The sequence below is a fragment of the Plasmodium gonderi genome (genome assembly GCF_002157705.1).
Source record: "Plasmodium gonderi DNA, contig: Pgo-contig_106, whole genome shotgun sequence".
Lineage (NCBI taxonomy): Eukaryota > Apicomplexa > Aconoidasida > Haemosporida > Plasmodiidae > Plasmodium > Plasmodium gonderi.
In genome coordinates, this window is record NW_021629033.1 from 22956 (window position 1) to 48389 (window position 25434).

Here is a 25434-nt window from a genome sequence, read left to right on the forward strand (position 1 = left end):
TAGATAAAAATATATGTATAGCAAAATAATATATAATTAAATCATTAAATAAATATATTTATTGCTTTGGAATGTTTTTATTATTTATAATTTATTTTCCTATCTCAGAACAAAAAAACAGAAGCTATATATGAGGTAGTATAAGTATATATATTTTTTAATAATATTTAAATTTTTATAATTTTTGGTTTAATCTTCATGAACTCATATTAAACTATATATAATTACACATAATTTTTATAATGAAATATTATAATATGATATATGATATATTATCATATATAAGATTCTGTTATTAATATATATGTAAAAACAAGCCATATTCCAATTTTTATGTAGTACTAACTTCTATAAATTCCCATGGAATTAGATATTACTTTTATATATTTTGCATCATAGTATCGGATTTAAATTAAAAATATAAGAATACAGTTTTATAATTCTTCATTCTTAATCTGAAGTGTGAAAAACTTTTAAAATACAATAACATAGTATTCTACATATTAGGTACGTAATATAAGTACATTATACTTTTTTTTATCTTTTAATTAATTTAGTAAAAAATAATATATAAATTTTTAAATATACAATGCGCTAAAATAATGAAACTTAAAAAAATTAACCTAAATCTTTGCATTACATAAAATTGGTCTTTTATACTGTAGGATATATAAAGGTATATATATAATAAAAAACAAAAAATGTTTTATAGAGAATTATCGCGTATGAATATATTGCATTAGATAAGTTATATTATTAAATATCACGATAAAATGAAATTATTATAATTGGTATTATTCATATATTTATATCTTCTTTTATGTTTATTATAGTTTTATATTATGTGATTTTTATATATTATACTCTCAATTATATAGAATTCATTTTATTAAAATATATAAATATATGTATTTTCATATGTAATCAACATGAATACATGATTTGATTCATTTAACTGTTCATATTCTATAACAGTTATATTTACTTCTGTTAAATCATTTATACATACTCCTTATATTTACTGTTTCATACAAGATCTTGATATTATAGATTTATATTTTTAAAATGTTTCAAAATTTAGTAATATATTCATATAAAATCTATGCATTTTAACGCTTGAATGTATAATCCACATAAATATTATATTAACAATAGTATGTCTAAGAAATTTCTTGTATATAACGCACTTTTTAAATTTTATTTTCTAAATCTCAATATATTATGAATATCTTAAATAAGAATCAAGGTTTTACATGTCATCTAATATATTATTCTATATAAATTCATTTACTAAGACAATAGTAAGGTCTAAGGTATATTAGTGGTCTCTACTATGTACAAAATAAAAAATATCAAAATATTTATTATTCTAAATATGACTCACAACTATAATATGTATATATATACCTGGTATTATAAATGTATTAATTCAAAAATAATAGGCATAAGTATTATAATTATTACCATATATAAAAGAATAGGTAGCATAATATATATTCAATTGATGAATATTATGATATAATTCTATTACACATATATTTTGTGTATTTTATGGTACAATATAAAAATATATAATATATTTATTTTTGTGAACATTTTCTAAAGTATCTATTTAATATGTTTCATTGTAACATTATACATAAAACATTAATGTGTGCAAATCGTACTATAGGAATATATTTGTGTTAATTTATATTTCTCAAATGTCTCTATTTATAATATATTTTAAGTTTATTTAGAAATATTTATTGTGCAATAACCAACATTGCATTCATTATAAAAAAAAATTTTCTTTACAAAGAATTATTAATATTGTTTAATTGTTTTCTTTATTTTGATTTATATATAATAAATGATATTTCTATGTTAGAAACTCCAATAATAAATATTTATTTAAATAATATACTTATTTATATTTTTTATGATATACATAAATTATCTTATATATTAATTAAATATATAAGTGAGTTTTCATTTTTCATAAACAAAGCATAATTAAAATAATTTGTTAAATTTAAATAAAATATTTTTTAGCTATTTAATTTTAGTATTTAATGTTTCTTATGTAAATTTCTGAATTATTAAATTTCCCTATATTTTATAAATATCTTCTATTATTGTCTATTATATAATAATATATAAAAATATACATTCTATTCATTATTTTAATTTTAAAAAATATTCTAAAAGACGTTCAACCATATTATCTTTATTTTAATGTATTTCCCCCTATTATAATTTTTTTTATTTCATTACTATTGTATTACAGTTTTTAATATAGTTTAGATAATCTATAGAAATCTATCTTTAGTTAATTAGTTCATTATATATTTGTATTATGCGTAATCATCTATGCCATATGATATTTTGTACTTTTTATATATACTATCATTTCTTGTTTTTTCAATTGAATCCATTAAATTTAGATGTTCATTATATTTTTTGCTCATCATTCTTCTTAATTTTCTTGGTTTTCTTTGTAAACAAATACCATAACGCGTATACTAGAAATAAAAAAATAACATGGCATTCATATTAATATATTATTAATTATTAAATTTTTTTAATAAAAAATAATATACATTATTATAATATATACATTCACAAAATTAAATTTCCTTTTTACTTTGAATAGAATGAACATTATAATTAATATTGAAAATGTTAATAAAACTACACCTGCCTCATTTCCAGTAGATGCGACTTGTGCCATTTTTTGTCTTTCTTCGTGGTCCTTAATTTCATTTATAATTTGATCGTATGAGTTTTTATATTCTTTCAATAAATTATTTAAACTAACATTACTGCTCCTTTTAGATATTTCGAAAAGATTTTTATAATTTTTTTCACACTCTGTGGCTATTGTTCGGGCTTTGTTAATATTTCTTTGATTATTAAATATTCTTAATGATTCAAAGTTTTCGTACAGTTTATCAAGATATTTCATTACTTGATATATAGAATTATCAAATTTCTCAACATCATTATATTCGCACGCATTTGGCAGAGTTATTCTCCTCACGCCCTCTGGTCTTTTCTTCAGTTTTTCGTAACAATCTTTCGCAGTATCACACTGAGCTTCGTATAATTTCACTAAATCCTTTAGTTTGTAAAAGAAATAATAACAATTTGATGTTATGTTAAATGTATTATCTTGTCTATTTTTGCCATTTATGTATTCTAAATAAGCACCTAGTATTACGCAACCGTCATTAAAAGCAATTTGACTGTAGCTCAAATTCACATTATGTCCAAAATCTCTACACACAGGTGAATAACGATTTATTTCTGGTTTCACGTATTGGCTAATCCAGTAAAAATTCTTAAATGTATTTCTACATCCGGGAAATATATCCTTAAAATTAAACTAAGAATATGGAGTCATTATGTGCATAAAAATTTAAAATTATACTATAAACAAAATTTTTTTTTATTTTATTTATGAATAGCGTATGTTACAAATAAAGTAAATAATTTTGCTTAATAAAAAATTAAAAATTTACATCCTGGTTCACAGTTATGGAGGATCCCATTGTATTATATATGTTGAAATTAGTATAATAAAAAAATTATTTTCTTATAATATAATGCACCCATATTTCTTAAAAATATCAGAATAAATATAATATACGTATTATGTGTATTAATTCATGAAATATATTTACATAACATTCATACATTCGATAAATTATTTATATATTTTAAACTGTATTATTATTATTTGATTGTATTGGACAAAGATTTTTTAAAAAATATAATAAAATTAAAAAATAATTCATATATTAGGATGTACAGTATAAAATAAAATTGAAAAAATATTTTTAATACTATTATATTTATAAAATTATTTTAATAATATTGTTATAAGTGTTAATAAATTAAAATGATTATGTAATATAATCAATAATTTTATTATAATACATTTATTTCTAGTTCTATAATTGCTATATAAATTTAATATTTATGGTTCAAAATAAAACACTCATTAGTTTAGAAATCACACTATGGAATCAAAGGTTTATTATTCGTAATTTTGTATTATATATGTTTTGCTTTTATCTCTGCTTTTTCTTGAAAATATTTCTGCGTAATTAATTAAATTCAAGTCATTAGTACATTTATTACTTGTATATAAAAAATATTAAGGACACACAAAACTAAGGTACCCTAATTTATGTGAATTATATTAATTAAGGTAAATATACCTTGTTCTTTTTTTTTTATTATACATAAATTTATATGAGTATATGGAAAAGTTAAATAAACATTTTAATTTGATATATATTTTCTTATAAATGCGTTATATATAGATTATTTTATATTATAATTATATTAAATTAATATTTATTATATAAACAAAAAATAAATGAAAAGAAAAATTTTACATTATATATAATATACAATTATGTTTTTTCATATTTATGAATAATTATTTTTTGCAATATATAATATAATGATATAATAATAAAATTAGATAATGATCACAATATTTTAGTGTATACATAAATATATATTTATTATAATATATGCCATTATACAATGAATGGAGAATATTTTTTATAGTAACATTAATTTTTTTATTTTATTTTTTTTTTTAATTCAAAATATCAAAATTATTTTTATCCATAAAAACTATCTTACTTATTTTATTATGAAATAAATGAACTCATGATATACGAATTAATACGTATAAATAAAAAATTATAAAGTTTTTATTACCATTTTATTAATGGATTCCGCACGGTATTAATTTCATAATATGTATGTCTTATTTTGTTTTAATTATTCATTAAGAAATTAAGATATTTTATAAAATTCGTGTACCTATTAAATATTTCTCAAAATATGTTATAATAATTATATTTAAATATGAATATATCTTATACAAATAATATTCTTGACATAATTATTAATTTGTTATATATACTTAAAAAATATAAAAATAAAAGATATATTAATTCTATGAAACATATCTATCATAACATTTTATATTTTATTTCAGTTAGGAATTATATAACACTTCTTAGATTTCATTATTTTAATGTACAAATGCTATACTATTCATTATATATGTTATATAAACTTAGTTTATAATATTCAAGTTATTAAATAAAAATTGTTTTATTCATGATAATAATGTATTAGAGAATTATAACTATTTTATATATTATATAAAATAGACAATTTTATTACAATAATTGTATTGATGAAGAAGCTATTTTTATATAGTATTGTATATAATGAATCATGTATACAGAAAATTAATATATGTATTATGAAATTATTTCTTATAATAACATAAAGGTAATACATAACACATTTACAGAAATGTCTTTTTGAATATTATTAAATTTCATAAATCAATGCACAATAATCTAAATTAAACTAATGTTAAATAATATACTAATATATAACCATAATAATATGTGAAAAAGATAATGTACATAAAGATTGAAATAAAAAATGTTATTTTTCTTACTGACTTATTTATTTAAAATTATTCATTTCTGTAGCATCTGAATATATTTAATTTATTTAACGAAAAATTAAAGGTTCCTTAATTTAACATCTCTATAGAATGACAATCTAGGCGAATACTACTTTTATCCGTACAAGTAACGTGCATTTTTCATTAATATAATAGTAAATATTTTATTTTATATAAAGTCATTCCTTTGATTTTTATAAGATCCTTTATTTTCATGGCACGTGTTGTAAAATTAAGGATAATACCTAATTAGAAATATTAAGTTTAATATATTATTTTTGTTTAACTATATTCTGATAAAACTGATATAAACCTAGGAAAATAGAGCACTACTATACTATAAATATGATTTATGTACTAAAGGATACGTGTAAAATCATGAACAGAGCCTCAATATACTTAAGGAAGTTATTTAATATTTATTTTTGAATTAAAATCAAAGAACCAATATAAGTCTTTATATTATGAATGTTTTATTTATAGAATACATATATTAAGTCAGAATCATTATATATATATAACCCTATTAACATTTAATAACAAATTTGAATTTAATTTATCTTTAAGTATATTTGATGTTATTATATTTTTCATAATTTGGGATTAAAATATTTTTATAAATAAGGATTTGTTTAAATTTAGGATTATATTTTAATTTTTCATGAAATTATTACAATATAATTGTATGGAAATAAATTAATCTTCTCTTCTATTTACATCATTGTTTTTATTTAATATCTAATACATCTTCATATATAATTTAACGCCATACAAAATATTTGTATTATGCATCATGTTCATATTTCCAAATGCATAAATATATGTATTAAAAATTATTTATTAAATATTCATCAATTTTTCAGTATCTATAAGATATATATAATTAATATTTTTTTATTTTTCTTGAATTAAACCATAACCGAAACGATGGGTTTTGTCTTTTTACTCCGTATTATTGCAGAAAACATACAATAATAATTTTATTATCAAAGGGTGAATATAAGACATAATAATTATTTAGTCTATGAGCAATTGCTTTTTTGATAGTATCTTATTAATTAAAACCCATATATAATAATCGCTTACTATAAAAATTCTATCATATATAGTACAATGATTATCTTAATTCCTATTATACTCATGCCTAATATATAGTGAGTATAGTGTATATTGTAGAGACACATCATCTACTACATAATATTTTATATTTTAATCAGATATTTTTGAACAAAATTTATTTTTTTTAAAAATCTCAAAAATTTTGGTTCAAATGACAAACTATTAGTAATGTATTTTTATGCTTATTCCTAATATTGAAAATTATACACGTATTATTCAAAATATATATGGTATTGTTATAAACTAGAGTACATTTCTGAATAGTTTTATATATTTTATAATTAGATTAATTAATAACTCTATATAAATAGCTTATATTTGTGCTATTCCGCTTAGATATAATTATTAAATTCAATCGTTAGAAAAATAACAATTAGGAAATATAAATAAGAATAATTCTAAAAAATTGTTTCAATGTATAACCCTCCGTGAAGAATACTGTATGATATACTAAATTATTTAATAATATGTTAAACAATAATGATATTCTTGTTACGATATGTATATATTTTTTTTCAGTTTTAGTTAGGAAAAACAAAAAATACAATTTATTAATAATAAAAAAGTTAAAAAAATACATGTTTTCCTTGAAATTTAATATAATTTACCAGCTACAATGACATAACTAAAATTCTCTGAACCCGGTAATAAAAAAGATTTACTGCAAAAAATAATATTTTTTAAATTATTACCTATTTATTGTTTTCTATTTAATTCAGGATTTTATAGATTCCCATATTACCTATTTTATAATATTTAATATATAAGTAAGATATTATTTTCTTAGCAATATTATAATATTCAATTGAGTGAATATTATTAAAGTATTAATGCAGCATACATTTCTACATAATTACTGTGTTATATTAATAATTATTCCTAATCACATTAAATTAACACACTTCTTATTAGTTCACATATAGAATGTATATTTCAGAAGTATATTTGAAAATTCTTTTATATATAATATTATGTTCTATTATTTACGTGTATCAATTTTTTACTTATTTAATCTACATCAATTTATGAAATATTACGAAATATACTTTAAAATAATTGTGCTTTCTTTATAAATATTTTTTAAATATACTAAAAAGGTATCATGTTCTTTTTTAAGCATTGTTGCTTGTATTTTTATTAGACTTAAGATTGTTTAAATTTATTATAACATTCCAGTTTTATATTCATGAAAATACTTTCTTGTCCTTAATTATTTTAAAAATTATATATATATAATTAAATTATATAATGTTGTGTACAAGGAGAAATATATTCTTAGAAGCTGTAATATATGTGGTTTAAATATTGTATGCACGTAATTGAATTAAATAACAAACAATATTTGATAAATTAATTCATAAAGTCTATTTATTTTGTAACCATTAAATACAGAATATTCTAATAATGATATAATAACAAAAAATTGATATGCAAATGAATGTAATATGTTTTGTCCATGAAAATGTAATAATAGCTTAAATGCATTATTTATATTTTTATACCATAAGAAATTCTAACATATTATAAAATTTACTTTTTCAGCAAAATAATTTTTATTTATTCCTTTTAAGTATACTTATTTACAATGAGAATACATATACCAAATATAGTTTCATATTAACAAATATCATATTAATGGGTTTATTTAAAAACTTTTTTTTTACTATAATGAAGAATTATTAAATTTATATATTTTATAATAACGCCTAACTACCAACATTTTTCAATATTTATCTATTTCTCCATCATAAAGTGTAAAAATATATATTCACTCATTTGAAAGGCATAAATATATAATAAATAATAACTTTTAAAATTAGTTCATAAATACACTTATGCATGTTCTTAAACATAGAAAATACATGAGCATGGTTATATATTTTTATCTCTATTCTGACAAAGGGTATATATTATATACAGATTAAAAAAATTGTGTATCCTTATATACATCATTATCGCTTTCTAAGATAATCATTAATTTCTCAATACATGTAATTCTCGTAATGTTATAACAGTTCATATTGACATTAATATATATTTCTTTCATATTATTAGGTAAATATTAAAAAAAAACACTTAACAAAATTATTCATTTTATACTGTTTAGAAATAAAATGGTTTCTAGATAAGTTTATCATTTATGTTATGTATAATTCACTAAATTCAAACATTGAAAAATTAACGTCTTATTATACGGTAATTTGTTTCTTTTCTTCATTGTACTTTTGTAAGTATTTACAAGTACGTTAAAATCCAAACACAGAGATAAAAAAAACAAATATTAAATAGTAAAAGTACATGGTAATACAACTTTATCAATATTTTTTACTGATCGTACGTGTAATTTATATATATACTTATATTTAAGAGAAGCACAAAAATGTACTAGTAATATATTCATAATAAGCAATTATGGTAAGATATATATATCGGGAAAAAAAAAATTATTTAAATTATAAATAATTTTGAACAATAAAAAATAGTTCACGATATAATATATCAATATAATAAGGGTAATTATATTTACTATATTCTAAATATATACATACAATATTCATCATATCCTTCTTGTTCCCGCTACTTTTTTTATGTTATAAAGATTTCTTTTAAATTAATTATATAACAATTTTAATGAATTATAATATAACATATAATAATATATTTTCTTACCAATAATTGCACCCTTAATTATATAACTTTTTGTTTTCCATAATACTTTTTCACAGTTCAACGTTTCATATGTAAGAAATAAAAAAAATATATATTTTTTGTGCCATTTAAGAAGCATTTTATCGATGCTTCAATAAATAATTTTTTAGAGAACATAAATTCTTTCTCAAAAAAATAAGAAAATTATATTAGATTATTATCATATATCATATTAAACTGAAGAATGTATATACAAAAATTTGAATATAATTAAAACATTCTAAATTATAATGTTAAATAAAATGTCCCATATTAAATTACATCCGTGAATACAAAAATTATATATATAGCTAATTTTTTATTTTATCTAAGATGATATAACACAAATTTATAAATCAAAGTAATCATAGATTATATAACTATAAATTTTAATATTTCACTCTAATTTTTTATTTATAATACATAAATTCAGTAAATACGATTATTTTATGTATCATTTCGCCCACAAAATTATATTTCGTGAGATTATTACTATAATTTAATTATTAAGGATAATAAGTATTAATTTTTATTTACTTATATAATATAAACATATTCTTTTATAATTAAAATATGTAATACATCTTTATATACTCAATTTATGCATAATAACAATAGTATTAATTATTACATAAATTCGATATAAAACGCATTATTTTTATTTATATTGAGTAAATTGGTAGTTTTTTTATAAATCATGGCAATGAAAAGCATACACCTTTCTTAACTAATATGATACAATAAAAAGGTTTTTCTAAAAATCTTTGTAAAAAATTATATTTTTTATGTCATTTACATAATATCTTAATTGCCTTGTGAGAAAAATAGTTTTCTTGTTTTATATTTTACTTATAATAAAATTATTCACAAAAACAAGTATTAAAAAAAATAATATATATATATATATAATATTTATGATAATGTATTATTCTGAGAATCACATATATAACATATATAAAGAATTTTAAATTTTAATGAACAAATCATAGTATGGGTAATCTAAAGTGGGTAAATATAATATTCATATAAATATATATATTAATTACCAATTTCTTTTTTATAAAGGGTTATATATTACATATTTTATGTTTTTTCCTACTCGAAATATTACAGTTTCTATATTGGAAATAAAAAAGGATAGATTGATATAATAATGAAATATAAATAGGAAGAATATTCATGAATAATTCAGAAACATAAATCTTAATAAAATAATTATTTTATACTATTTATATTATTAAAAGTTAATATTTTATATTTCATATAATACGTAAAATACTAAAAATTAAAGTTACTAAAAATACTAAAAATTTTAGCATATATATACTAAGTAAAATTAAAAAATACATATATATAGGATATGTAAAGAAATAATTTTTCCACATAATAACTAGGTATTAATAAAAATAGATTAAAAAAAAAATCTGAAAAAAATAAAATTTTATTAATAATAATATAATAATAAAACAAATAATTTTATATATTTATATAAAAGATTTATAAATACTATATTGTTATTATAGTACGCGTTAACAGAATTTTAACAAATAAAGAATAAATCTGTAGAAATATTTATTGTTCTTACAAGTTTTAAAAAATAAACAAAACTCTATATATTCATCCTTCCTTCATATATATATATATTTATTTAATTTATCAAATGTCTTATATTAATATTAACTCATATACATAAGAAAATTATATATATATTGTGCTAAAACTTATATATGCATCTCTTAATACAAATTATATTTTAATTCATAACATTCCAATTAATATATATAAATAATACTCTCATTGTGTTTTTCTACAAGAACCCCTATTAATTTATACTAAATCATTATTAAAAATACTTAATTATAAATACTAAACAGTAAATCCTTAAACATAAACACTAAAACACAAAAACTTAAAATGCTTGTAAATAATAATGTTATATATTTTATAAATATATATATATTACCATTTTTAAGTATAAATAATAAATATATACAAGTTAAATTAGGAGATATTTTTCATAATATGTGTGTACAACCTATTTAAATATTTATAAGGAATAACGGACGCATTGTTTATATTTTTTATATTTATAACATTAACTCATAAGAAATCATTATATATTAATGTTGTTATATAAAATGTCTAATTATATTTTTCATGTTATTTATATTTAATGACTTCTATAGCACGTGTATTTGATAGTACCATTGTTTAATGCATATATATTAATAATATAATCATTGATTACTAAGAATTGTGAAAGTATAACTGTTACAATATATAATGCACAAAATGTGAATGTAACATTTATTTGGACAAATTTGGCATATAATTGCTTATAATTAAAAATAAAATATAATTTTTCTTTGTATTCATTATCACGTATTAAATGAAATGGGTAATAGGATACGGGAGAAGAGCAATGTATATTTTTATTTGCTACTTTGATTAAAATTAACGGCTTTTATTTTTAAAATACTAGGATTTATATGCATAATATATATTATACATAAACTCTTGTGTTAAAAAATCTTTTTCATGCTTGTTAACCTTTCCCATTAGCTTTATTTTAGTGAAATGTTTCCTTAATGTATATATGATTTTGAGAGTCCACAAGTCATTTTTATGAATAATAAAGATGGACAATGCACAGAATTATGCAAAGAAATATACAAAGAATAATAAAATCAGATTATAAATTTATTATGACTTGTAAGTACCTTTGTCTCTATTTAGAATATTTATAAGAAAAAAAAACTATTCATGTAGAACCGTCATATCAATATTTCTCCTACGTGCTCAAATCTTAGGAAAATATGGGTATATCTACTTCTCGTGATGAAAAAGTATGTTACAACAAAATGAAAGCCATTAAAACAGGACCAGATAATGTTTTTAACATATGCAATGATCATGTTGTAGATATTAATGATAGAACATATAACATAATGAAAAAATTAAGGTATATATATGATAGGTGCTTTAATTTGACATCACAATTTTATTTTTGTAATGATTTCTTTGAATGCTATAAAAATTACACGGAACTTCTTTCAATAATTCAAAAAGTTAATAACAAAATTTTAATGATGTTCTAGAAATATATATAAGTAAATATAGCACAACAATGAAGGAATGGACTGGGTGCGCTGACGTTCCAAAAATTCTATATCCTTCTTATGGAATAAACACATATAGGTTTTTATTAGCATCATTTGTTGTAGTGTATTTATATCAGTAATTATATTTATTATATATAATGTTAATAATAAATTAATTTTATGGAACATATATCATATTGCAATATATAATATACATTAATAGGTAATTTAAATGTCAAATAAATAAACTATTTATAAAAATATAAGTATTCTTCATTATTTTATGTATACCCATTATGGATCATACCTAAAGAATACTATAATAATGTTAAAGAGAATGTGCAATAAAAAAAATAATGTAAAAAAATTAAGTAATTTGCATGAAACAGAACACTTAAATTTAACTGATAACTATCATAATATATTAGATAATGTTACAAAATAATATATTTTAATTACTCTTATAGAATACAGTTTATATTTTTGAATACAACGTATTAAAAAATGATGAATTTGTAATAAAATAGAAATAATTTGTTATAGAAAAATATATAAGACAAAATAATAAATTGATATCTATAATGGAAGTAATAAAAAAATAAAAAAATAAATAATATTATAAAATGTACAAATAAATGATCTGAATTTTACACATTATCAAAATAAAGTTATTATAATATAAAAAACCATGAAAATTATTAAATAATATTAATATCCTCTTACTTATGCTGCCAAAATACACTGATATTTTTTAAAAAACATTATACCTAAAATGTTATAATTCCTCATTATATCTAAGTGAAATGAAAAATTATATTTAATAAAGTATTCATATAGGATGATAAAATAATCAATACAATATAATGAATTTATTATTAAAAAAAAATAATTTTAAATTCAATTTATAAAATATAAAGTAATACTTAATATTATAATAACATAAAATTATTGACCATGTATACTTTTATTTTAAAGGTAATAAATATAAAATAGGACTATTAATCTCTTATTAACAAACTCAGAAATATATACGTCCATATTAAATGTATTAATTTTACGAATATGAATATAATATATTAATAACATAAAATAAAATCGACATGGTTGAAATTCTTCACATAATGAAAATATTAAATACATTCAGCAGTTATATCTATAAAATTATACTATCATGTGATAGTAGAAAAAAAACTATAAAACATTTTTTTATTTATATTATAGCATCATTACGATATTAAAATATGTTTTTTATAATTAGTGAATTTATGGCAAAAAAAAATATATTTATTGCATTTATAGAATTATAACCAATTTTAAAAAATATTTTTATTGACATATATAATATTTTATTATAATTTTTATTTATTTATTTTATATGAATATCACACAGCTATAACACATAAAGGAATCAAAGAAAATAATTATAAACCTTAATATTACACATAAAACGTACAACAATATAGCTATTATGTTCAATTTTCAAACAAATTAATAATAATACGAAAAATTGGTAATATTCAAAAAATAGATTTTCAAATTATTAATTAACTATTATATACATAAATGTAGGAATCATTTTTATACAGTTATATAATGATTCCTTATATTAAAACGAGAGATATTGTTGAAGTGATTTATTCATGATCCATAGAATTGCATATTAGTACATAGGAGAAAAAATATAATTAATATTAATATAATTGATAAATATAAACATAATTTCCTTATGCTAATTACGAATATATTCAAAATTTTATTATATAACAAGATTTATCTTTTTTTCTCAACAAAAATATACTTATATATAATTTTTATTTTTATGCATATTCCTGCTTATACATATTAATTTTATGGTGTAACATATTTTATTCCCAACAATTTTTTTTTATATCATATTCATACACTTTAAATACATATGTCTATTTTTCTCCATGTAGGAATTTAAATCGTAATTATAAATTTACTTGTTTCTTTTCATTATGATATTTGTTTTTTGTGTTAATAATAATTTTTGTCTTATTTTTTTATTTTCTGTTAATATATGTTTATGCATAAATATATTTAAATAGAAATATCCCTTTTTGTAAAATGAGATTAATATATTCTGTTAGAAAGAAAGTGATAATAAGAACCATTTATATAATATTATAATAGGTAATTAATTTCTTATAGTATTATTATGACAGAGATAAATGTTATTAGAATGCTTTTTTTAAGTATTTCCTTGATGATCATCATTCTTTTTATCACAATAAAATTATTCGCATACTCATATTATCAATTCCTGATATATTATCATTATAAACAAGGTTTTCTATAATAAGCATAATTAAATATATAATATTTTATTCATAATCTCTTTGTATATTTGATCAAATTTTACTTATTAATGTGTATATTATGAGAAATGTATTAAAATCCATAATATTATTCTAAAGCATATATAACTTATAAGAGAATATATGAAAAATCCATATAATTATATCTTTCAATTAACATGTGTTCATACAATTTGTATATAAATTATATAATATTAAGAAAAATGATTATAAATATTTATATCGTATGCATATATAAAAATCATGTATGAAGTGTATAATGTTGGTTATATGTCTAAAAAATTATGGGTATATATCAAGATAAAAATATATATATTTACTTCAATTAAAAGAGTGTACTCTTAAATTTAGAGCTTCTACATAATTAATTAATATAGCTAAATACCATATAATTTTAAAAAGGAATATATAAAAAAACATAAATGTTAAAAGAATAACGTCAAAATTTCAAAAGACATTATATAATTTTAATGGATCATACGTACGTTATTTTATAAATAGAATGAATGCGTAATTTTTTTAATATAATGAATTGTTTTCATTGATTAAGTTAGTAGATACTTATATTAGACAATAATGTAATAGGATAAGTATGAATTTAAAGAAACAAATGACAAAATCTCTAAATTAATAATTATATTTATATTCATTTTAATGATTATTAAAAAATGAAAATAATGAATGTAATGAAATTATGTTTTTGTTACAAAAATGTATTTATTTTTATACTATTTCTGTGTATATATAAATTTCCAAAAAAAAAAATATAATATTTTTATGGTACAATGAATTATATTGATTCATTATGTTAGTTTTATTTTTTTCACCATAATATTTGCCTATGAGTTTTAAACTATATTTTATTTTAAACTTCTCAATGCTAAAAGAATTAATTTTATGCTCATATATATAATTGTTGTATCATATAAATATTTGTTCATAGCACACATGATTGAATAATAAATAATGTAATACGAAAATATTATTTATATTAATATTACAATTATTATATAACAAATTCAGTATGAATTTTTTTGTAACGATGTTCCTTATTTACTAGGTTACATTATTATTATAATTTCTATTAAAAAACTAAAGAATGGAATTTCACAACATTCATATATGTATATATTCATAATATATTTGTTATTATAAGTCATACTCACATAGACCATATGATTATATGAGATCTTATAATTTATATCAATTCTTTAGGCACATTTTATAATGAATTAAAGTATTTTTTTGTATAATAAATTGTAATAACACTTTCAAAAATGAAAAAATATTTTATTACTAAATATTATATATAACTAGTATATTTTTATTTCTTTGTTCACATATTTATAGGAGTTATAACTTTCTATATAAAATAAAAATATATTTATATCAAAAATTAAAATATAAAACTATTGTAAAATACTACGTACTTATAAATTTGAATGTTAAAAGAATTACATAAATATATAACTACTGAAAATTATTATTTCTTCATACTATATGAATTATTTATTTCCATATTTTGTTATATCATTTTCTTTATATTAATTCATAGCTATAAAAGGTTTTCTTCATATAAATTTGATATATTTCTTTTTGAAAAAAAATAACGTGTCTCTTCATATGGCACTATATGTATTTTTTTTACTAATGTTCAGCATATTTATATATTTTATATTTATCTATGTTATTTTCTAGATTATATGTTAGTGTTAACATCATTAATAAATTAATTGATGCCGTTTTTTATATGTACGAATGAAAAATGTTATACAAAATAAAAAATATATATTCATTTATACTAAACACAATATTAGAAAAAAATATAACTGTGTACAATTTTAAAATTGATAACTTTATATAGTTTTATCAAGATTTAGTGTTCATATTAACAAAAAAATGGCCTAAATTATATTATAATCACAATAATATAAATTATTAGAATAATACAATAAATATTATAAAGACGAATTACTTTCTTGTAATTTAAATGGTATATATTAAATAAAAATTATTATAACATAAAAAATAATAGAAAATTAATGATATTAAAATAATTAGAAAAATTATTAAATTTAAATATTATACCTGTGCAATGATTCACTGAGATAATTATATAATAAATAATATGTTAACTAAAGAATAAGTAGAACATAAATAATTTTTTTTCTAATTTATGTTCTTCTTCATCTACTTTATATGAATAAAAACGTAAAATGTAGCATATATGTGCGTTATTGTTGCTAATACATATACTATCATATTATATGTTTTATGTATTATGAATTTCTTTTACAGAAAAGCAAAAAAACTACAATAATATAATTATATTCGTGTGGTATTTATATTTTATGTATAACGGTTCATGATTACATATACTTCTCAAATAGTTAATTAAGAAAAATATTTATATCTGTTATTTGACTGTTTTAATTAAAGAAAAATAAATATATGAATACTTAATAATTCTATAATTAATGAAATAAATGTGAAGATGTATAACTCTAATATATTATAATGTTGTGTTTTGACTTAATATTGATAAAAGACAAATAACATCATACATTAATCTTTTAATTATAACACATATTACATATAATTTGTATGTTTAAACTTATATATATGACACAATAACCTATATATTTGAATAATGAAACATATTTAATGAATCATTTTTTATATTTTTCATTTTATCTCTCTATTAATATATAATGGTTTTTACAAAAACAAATTAACACATATTCATAAAAGCTTGTACAAAATTAAAAATTTATTACGATTATAATTGTATAATATTAAAACATTATTAAAAAATACTGTTTATATGTCATACTGTTAACAATTAAAAATTGTATTTATCAAGATTTTATACATGCTATTTCATTTATGTATTCATTTAAATTACATGATATTCATACAGATAATTTGTGTATAATATGAACATATATTAATATATACAATAGAGTTATTGTAAATAAATATAATATCTATGATTTATTCTGCAACAATATAAAAGAATACATATTTAATTTCATATTTTTTAGAAGAATAATGCTTAAACACATCTCATATATTACAAAAAGCTAAACATTATTTAGATAAATTTATAGTATTTTGTGCCTTGAAAACACCATAATTAGATTATTCTATATGATAATAACCTTTTGTAATATCATACTATAAGATCACGTTATATTTAATCATATAATAACATATATTTGTGTTATTCAATTAAAATATAATATTTAAATATGTTTCTATATTCTTGTTAAGTTAAATTAAGTTTAAACAATTATTTATATTTTTCTCTATTTATTATAACAATAACTATGCATTATATATATATGAGAACTACAATACAATTATAATGAAATACATATTCATGAAAACAAATATTCATTTGTTGTGTCCTATATATTTCTTTATTGATAGTGTCTTACATATTTAATTGTATATAAGTTATTTGTTTTATTTAATGTTTAAAAAATATAAATTATGCCTCTTAGAAAATATAACATTGTATATTTTACTTTTTTATAATTCTTACTTCTTTATAATTATAATTTTTTTTTTTTACCTAATTAAATGTGTTACATATTCATACATTAATCCATGTGTTCCTATGTTTTATTTTTCTTTTTTCTTGTTAGTATAAAAAAGTACATTTATTTGACCAAGAAAAAACAAGAATTGAGCAGTTCACACATGATAACACAGAAAGTAAATATTGTGTATCTAAAAATATTAAACATGATAGCATTGAAGAAAATTATTATAAAAATAATTGTCCTAAAGCTGTTTCTTATTTAGATAATTGGGAAACAGATATCCCAATAACAGGTTTAGACACATATTGTATATACTTGTATTACTGGATATATGTGGAAGGTTTTAAAAAATCATATAATAATTATATTAAAACGATTTATGATGAATTCCTGAAGGCATATGAAAATTTGGATACGAAAATTTGTAATGATTATAAGGAAATAATTACTGATGATATATTGGGGAAGCTGCATGATTTATATGAAATGAATTGTAAACTTAATAATCGAAATAATGAATGTTTTAATGCTGACAGGTGTGAGTCCGCTAAAGAATGCTCAAGCATATATATGAAATACGAAGAAGAATGTGAATTAAATAATCATACCGATTTTTGTAAAGAATTAGAAGAATTAAGAAATCGATATAATGAAAAAATGGAAACATTAAGTTGCCCTAATTTTGAATACCAAATATTACCTTCTTTTCAAACATATAATATAAAGGTTTTTATTTTAATGCCATTTGTTATGATATTAATAATATCGATTTTTTTAACTATTTTGTATAAGGTTAACTTGAATATCATTTATTTGTATTTATACGATAATATAATTACATTAAATCATTTAAAATTTACAGATCTTCTAATATAAAATATTGTATTATTAATGCAAATATTTCCATTAATTTATTATCAGTTCACCTCATGTGCCTCATATTTTCCTTATAGAAGAATAAGGAAAAAAAATACCTACGATAGTGTAAGGGAAGAAAATAATATATTTCAGTGTTCAAAAGTAACTGACACTATATCAGCAAATAAGGAGTATATTATTTTGTATAATTCTGAATATTATTAACACTAAATATATAATTTTAAAAATAAATATATTAAATAAATAGAAAAATTGAAATTCATTTATATGCAGAATGAATATCTATATAATATTACATAGACATGAAATAAACTTTATAATATAAAAATATACAGGAAAGAATTAATTTGTGCACTAAATAAGTTCAAATTTAAAATAAATAATTCAGTAATGATATAAATAGCATTTACTATAGATGCAAATAATGAATATAACTGCCATCAATAATTATTATACATGTGTTGTTTTTTCGTATTATATGCTAAACGAACAAAAATATTTTAATCTATAATATATTATATTTTTAATCCTAGTATAAATGCTCTGCATACACTAAATCTGTAATACATGCTAAAAATACAAACTTCTATAATGCTTAAATACAATTAATATGAATTATATACATATAAATAATAATATTCTTATTTATATAATATTAATTATAAGAATAATTATGCTTTTTAGTATAAGTATTAAACATTTTTTTAAAAAAATATATATTTTATTATAATTCTTATAATTAAAAAATATCATAAATCTTCTACAAATATATTCAATTCATTGACCCAAATGTTTTGATAGAATATCCAAGTTCTTAATATATGATATGTAGTTTACTTGTTCATGATATTTTGTTTTGTTTTATGTGTTTCTTTTTAGTTCTTTTTTTTTTTTTTGTGCTTTTGTTAATGAACATATTTTATATAAATATATAATAATTTGGAAAATATTTATTTTTTCCATGCGGAATTAATAGAAATAAAAAGCTTAATATATGAATATATAAATCATGATAACTTATAAAATTAATATTTTACATGTGTCTAATATTTGAATCTGAATAAATTATTTACAAAAATTGATATATTATAAATATATAATTTGACATCATATATATATATTGTAAAGTGAATTATTGTAAATCACATATAAAAAAGTACAAATATATATATATTTAATTCATTTATACATACATTTGAAATCATTCTAAATCCTAATAATTAAATATATCTGAAAAGAAATATATAGGATATTCCATGTTCGAAGATAAATTAATAATATGTAATTACGTAAATAATAATTAATAGTGAAATAGAAACTCGGAACACTAAACCATAAATTTTGAAATCATATTTATTAAAAAACATCACCCTCATAATTAGAGGATGGATGTTGATGTATAATTATATGACGATATGTTTAAAATTTTAGAGAGCGTCCATTAATTGTATATATATTTTATTATTTATTAATCAGTGATCAATGGTTTCTTTGAATATATTTTATATTTGCATGTTTTTTCAGCATATAAAGTATAAATACAATTTATATTTTATTTCTCGATTGAGAAATATGTAAAATTTACTTACATTTAATTAACTTAATAAGACATATATGTTAAATATATATATATATTTTTTTGTTCTAAAGCGATGCTACTTAATATAATAATGTATCAAAAAAGAAAAAAATTATAGTTTCCATAAGGACTATAATATATATTTCCTGATAATGCTCACGTAATTCAGAAAATGTATAATAGAAAAATCGACATTAAATTTGATTTTATAAAAAATGTATTATCCATACATAAATTATAGTTTTAAATAAAAAAAATAAATAATTATAACTGGAAAAATGTAATATAATATAGGAATTTATTTATACTATATAAAAAATAAAAATGTATTTACTTATTTCATACACAATATTATCACGCTATATATATTCATCTTTTATACACTTTTATTGATTTTACATTATCAAAATAATATGTTATTTTTTTATATAATTTTATTTGCATAAGTACAATATTTTCTGTTTTAGTTATTTTTTATGAATCAGAAAAAACCTCTTACATAAACTATCGTAGCCTTTATACCTTAAACAGTTGGTATGATAATAAATTTAATTGTATCCTTGTGAAGTTTGTGATTATGATATGTTGACAAAATTAATTATTGTTACTAAATAAGAAAAATATAAACGCTTTATATATTACAATTATAAAAACCCTAGTATTGATGTAGTACCAATGGAAATGTGCATATATTATTTATTCCTTGCTCCAATAAATTGTATATGTATCGTACTTTAAATAAAAAAAAGATAAGAAAACATTGTTAATCTTAACCAATGTATTTGTTAATTCATTACAAATCAGAGTCATTATATTTTTAACTTAGTAAGACTTTAACATTTTTTTTATTTTTTGTGCTAAATAAATTACAGTTCCAAAATAAGCATATTTTGATAAATATTAAGAAAATCATAAGCTATTTAAATTTATTTCTCATATTATCTATTTTTTAGTATATTCACACATAATGACAATTCTAATTAATAATCTATTTATGTAAAATTATATTTGAGAAAAAATAAAAAATTTGTTCGTTATGTTGTAAGCGGTATACCAAAAAAAAATTTGATAACATTATTACTGACTAATAATAATATAAAATGTAAGTTCTAAAAAATAATATATTTTTCTTCTTAGTATAACATATTATTCCATATTTTATAAGGGTTATATTAATTGAAAATATTTAGAATAAAAGAAATAATGGATGATTTATAATATAGCAATATTTTACTTTCAGTAAGCACATGTAAACGAAATAATTAAATTAACTATATACTATGATTAGTGTTTATAACATATAAAAACCATTTTATTAGGCGTATTCTATGAACGGATTAATATTAAAATATATTAAATTTAAATTTTATATACATGTAATATATATAATTGTTGAGCTTAAAATTATACGTATTTGTGTTAGTAATATTCATTCTGTATATATATAATACGCATATGTAGTAAATATACTATGATTAATATGGATAAATAAGTTTATCATATTAAAATTTTTATATATCATATATTCACATAATATGCAGTATAATGTTATATCATTCCCACATAATATATTGAATCATGTATATGCAAATGTAAAATTTAGACTAGTTACTATAAGGAAATATAATGCACATTAATTATTTTTTAGGAAATGATTATAATGTTACTAAAAAATAAGCACTGAGTTTTTTGTTTTTTACTGCCTAAGCAAAAATTATTCAAAACTAAATGATATATGCTCCATTCTTATAATTAATACTATTTATATATATATTACCTAATAAAATAAATGTATATGAATAAAAATTTTATAATATAATTATTGATTAATTTAATTTATATTTTTTGATTTATTGTTGAGGATAAGACTTTTTTTTATAATATTATATATTTATATCTATATTATAAAAATGAAAATAATCGTTTAAGTTTTCTATATTATTTCAACATTATAATGTGTGTATTATTTTATGTATATGTTAAAATGTATTCCTGTTAGTTAGAACATACGGTAATACCCCAATTAAACCTACGTTTAGTAATTTAAAAATATATATTTGAAGAAATTTTATTAATTCATATAAATTATAACTTTTAATATATATAGTTTCAAGGTTATTTATTATTATAATTTTTACACGAATAAATTTAATATAAAAAAAAAAAACAAATAATAGTTATTTTTTTTTTATTTACGTATATAAATCAACATGAGTGATGAAAAAACTGAGAAAATAAATAATGTATGTTTAATACTACTATAATCACATTATATTTTATAAAATTTAAAAAAAATATATATATCATTGTAAACGAAGAATGAATTATATTTAAGAATTTAATTTATATATTTATAAATTCATTCTTAGTTCGATTTTACTAGTATATACCCGGATTGTAGAAATGATTTTAATAATTATAATAGGAGTTCTTTGCATGCATCTTTATATAGTGGCTATTCGGCGGTATGCAATAATTTTCGTTTGAATATAGGTGTTCATGGATATGGACAGGTATTTCAAGAAAATTTTTGTTTACCACTTTGTTATTATTTAAATTATATAAAAGAAAGTAATTCAAAATCGGACTTTAATGTCGATGCAAGCTGTAAATATTTCTATTACAAGCTAAAAGATCTAGTGAAAAAATATAGGGGGACATGTGATGAAAGGGGAAATTGTTACGTTATTTTGAGACTACCGAGGAAAAATGCAACTCTAATAAATGTTCCGGACATATGTATGAAAGTTGTTGAGGATATTAGTATTATTGAAGAAAATTTATATAATGTATTTTATCATTTGGATGGATTATATACTGCTATTCATAGATGTAATAAAAATCCCCGTTTATGTAAATGGGACGGTAAAACATGCAAAAATGCTATTGAAAATTTAAAAACATGTGAATTTAAAAATAATAGAAGTTTTAATGAATTAATTACAAAATTTGAAAATCAATATAATTCATTATGTTCTGAGCCAGAACATAAATCTGTAAAGGAAAAACGTACGCCTCAGGAAATATCAATAATAGAAAAAAATTCAGAAGCAAGTGAAAATGCAAGAACCCAAGCAATCAAAGATAAATATACAAGTGCAATGATCGGTACATTCACAGACACAGGGACAGGAATGGTTGTTTTGCCATTTATAATATTTATAATTGTATTCGTGCTTTTTAAAGTTATATATAAATTAAATTTTTTAAATACTTGTTGATTCAATTTTAAAAATACATATATGTAAAATAAAAATATTTAATTCAAATATTTTATATATAGTAAAACAATAATATTTTTTTATTTTCAGTACACTTCCTATGGTTCATATATACAACTAGGTGTGAAGAATTTAAGAAGTGCGTTAAAAAAAAAAAATAAAAACCATAGTGACTTAATAGACTCATTTGAAAAGACATACAAAAATTCAGTAGATAAGAAATATAAAGTAGCTTATGCCTCTCAGTATTATTAGTAACAAATATTCAGAGTAATTAATGATACAATGTAGTTTAATAAATAGTTAAAAAATAAGAGTCTGCTATATATAAATAGGGAAAGTGATAATTATATAAGTACATATATACTAATCAAGTAATGAATGAATGAAAATAACAGTATATAATAATTTAATGAAATCAATAAAATATCTACTAGAAAATATTACTGTGTAATGTACTGCATATAATGATATTATGAAAATATAACGAAATGGTTGTTGTAAAAACTTTAATTGTAAATTATAATATAAGATAATAAAATACTTGATAAAAAATATAACCAGAAGTAGTATATTTATACATAACAAAACCAATTTTAGGGAAATGTAAAATAAATTTATATCTAATCAAAATTATGAAAACTATATAAATATATAATAGAATATATACATTGTAACATAAGCATTGATGAAGAATAATACAGTTAATAAAGAGGAATACGCAGTCAAATATATATATAGAGCTTTATAATAATGTAATAAAAAGTATATTTAATGCTATAAGTTAAAAATTAATAAATAATATATACTTTTATTTAAACTTCGTTGTATTATAAATATAATTATTTACATAATATAAGCTCACCTAAAAGTTATATATTAATATAATAGCAGATATCATTTGAGTTATATGAATAAGATAGTGTAATGGAGTATAATAAAAAAAATAATTATAAACATCCGAATAAATATATATAGTATTTAATTTAAATAAAAGCATTTAATACTGTAATCTATAGATATAGTAAAATTATATTATTATATTCAATATTAATAAATATTAACAAATATATTTATTTAAAATTAATATATATTCATTAATATATTTTATATTGTATTATTTATAGTAAATTATATATTTTTTCCTAATCTAGAAATATAAAGAAACCATTTCTGCGTTTAGTTGTAATATTTGTCTACAATATTATAATAAGAATACATTAATCTCAATTTTATTAATTTAAAGCATAATAATACTACAAAGTAAAAATTAGGAAAATACGTTAAAACTAGGATTAAACTGTAATAATTTTTATAATGAAAAAATATAAGAGTAATAAATTTTATAGATAAATAATATATACATATTCTTGTTAACAGGGCAATATACAGAAAAAAAATATATGGAAAGGGATTATTTTTTGTTATGCATTAATTTAATCCTTTTATATTTATACATTTCTAGAATAAAT

At 18.3% G+C, this 25434-nt stretch overlaps 3 protein-coding genes across 3 annotated transcripts; 2 read left to right on the forward strand and 1 right to left on the reverse strand.

Moving 5' to 3' along the window:
- Nucleotides 1–2336: 2336 nt before the first annotated feature.
- PGO_001070 (variable surface protein) lies at nucleotides 2337–3533 on the reverse strand (the record flags this gene model as incomplete). The annotated part of the gene is made up of 3 exons (XM_028690885.1): nucleotides 2337–2504; nucleotides 2600–3367; nucleotides 3504–3533. The coding sequence occupies 3 exons, from the start codon at nucleotides 3531–3533 to the stop codon at nucleotides 2337–2339; spliced, it is 966 nt and encodes a 321-aa protein (XP_028546686.1).
- Nucleotides 3534–18230: 14697 nt separating this feature from the next.
- PGO_001075 (variable surface protein) lies at nucleotides 18231–19366 on the forward strand (the record flags this gene model as incomplete). The annotated part of the gene is made up of 3 exons (XM_028690886.1): nucleotides 18231–18254; nucleotides 18386–19075; nucleotides 19205–19366. 3 exons carry the CDS (start codon nucleotides 18231–18233, stop codon nucleotides 19364–19366), a joined length of 876 nt encoding a protein of 291 aa, XP_028546687.1.
- A 3585-nt stretch (nucleotides 19367–22951) lies between these two features.
- On the forward strand, nucleotides 22952–24217 carry PGO_001080 (variable surface protein; the record flags this gene model as incomplete). The annotated part of the gene is made up of 3 exons (XM_028690887.1): nucleotides 22952–22984; nucleotides 23111–23926; nucleotides 24053–24217. 3 exons carry the CDS (start codon nucleotides 22952–22954, stop codon nucleotides 24215–24217), a joined length of 1014 nt encoding a protein of 337 aa, XP_028546688.1.
- Nucleotides 24218–25434: the final 1217 nt, after the last annotated feature.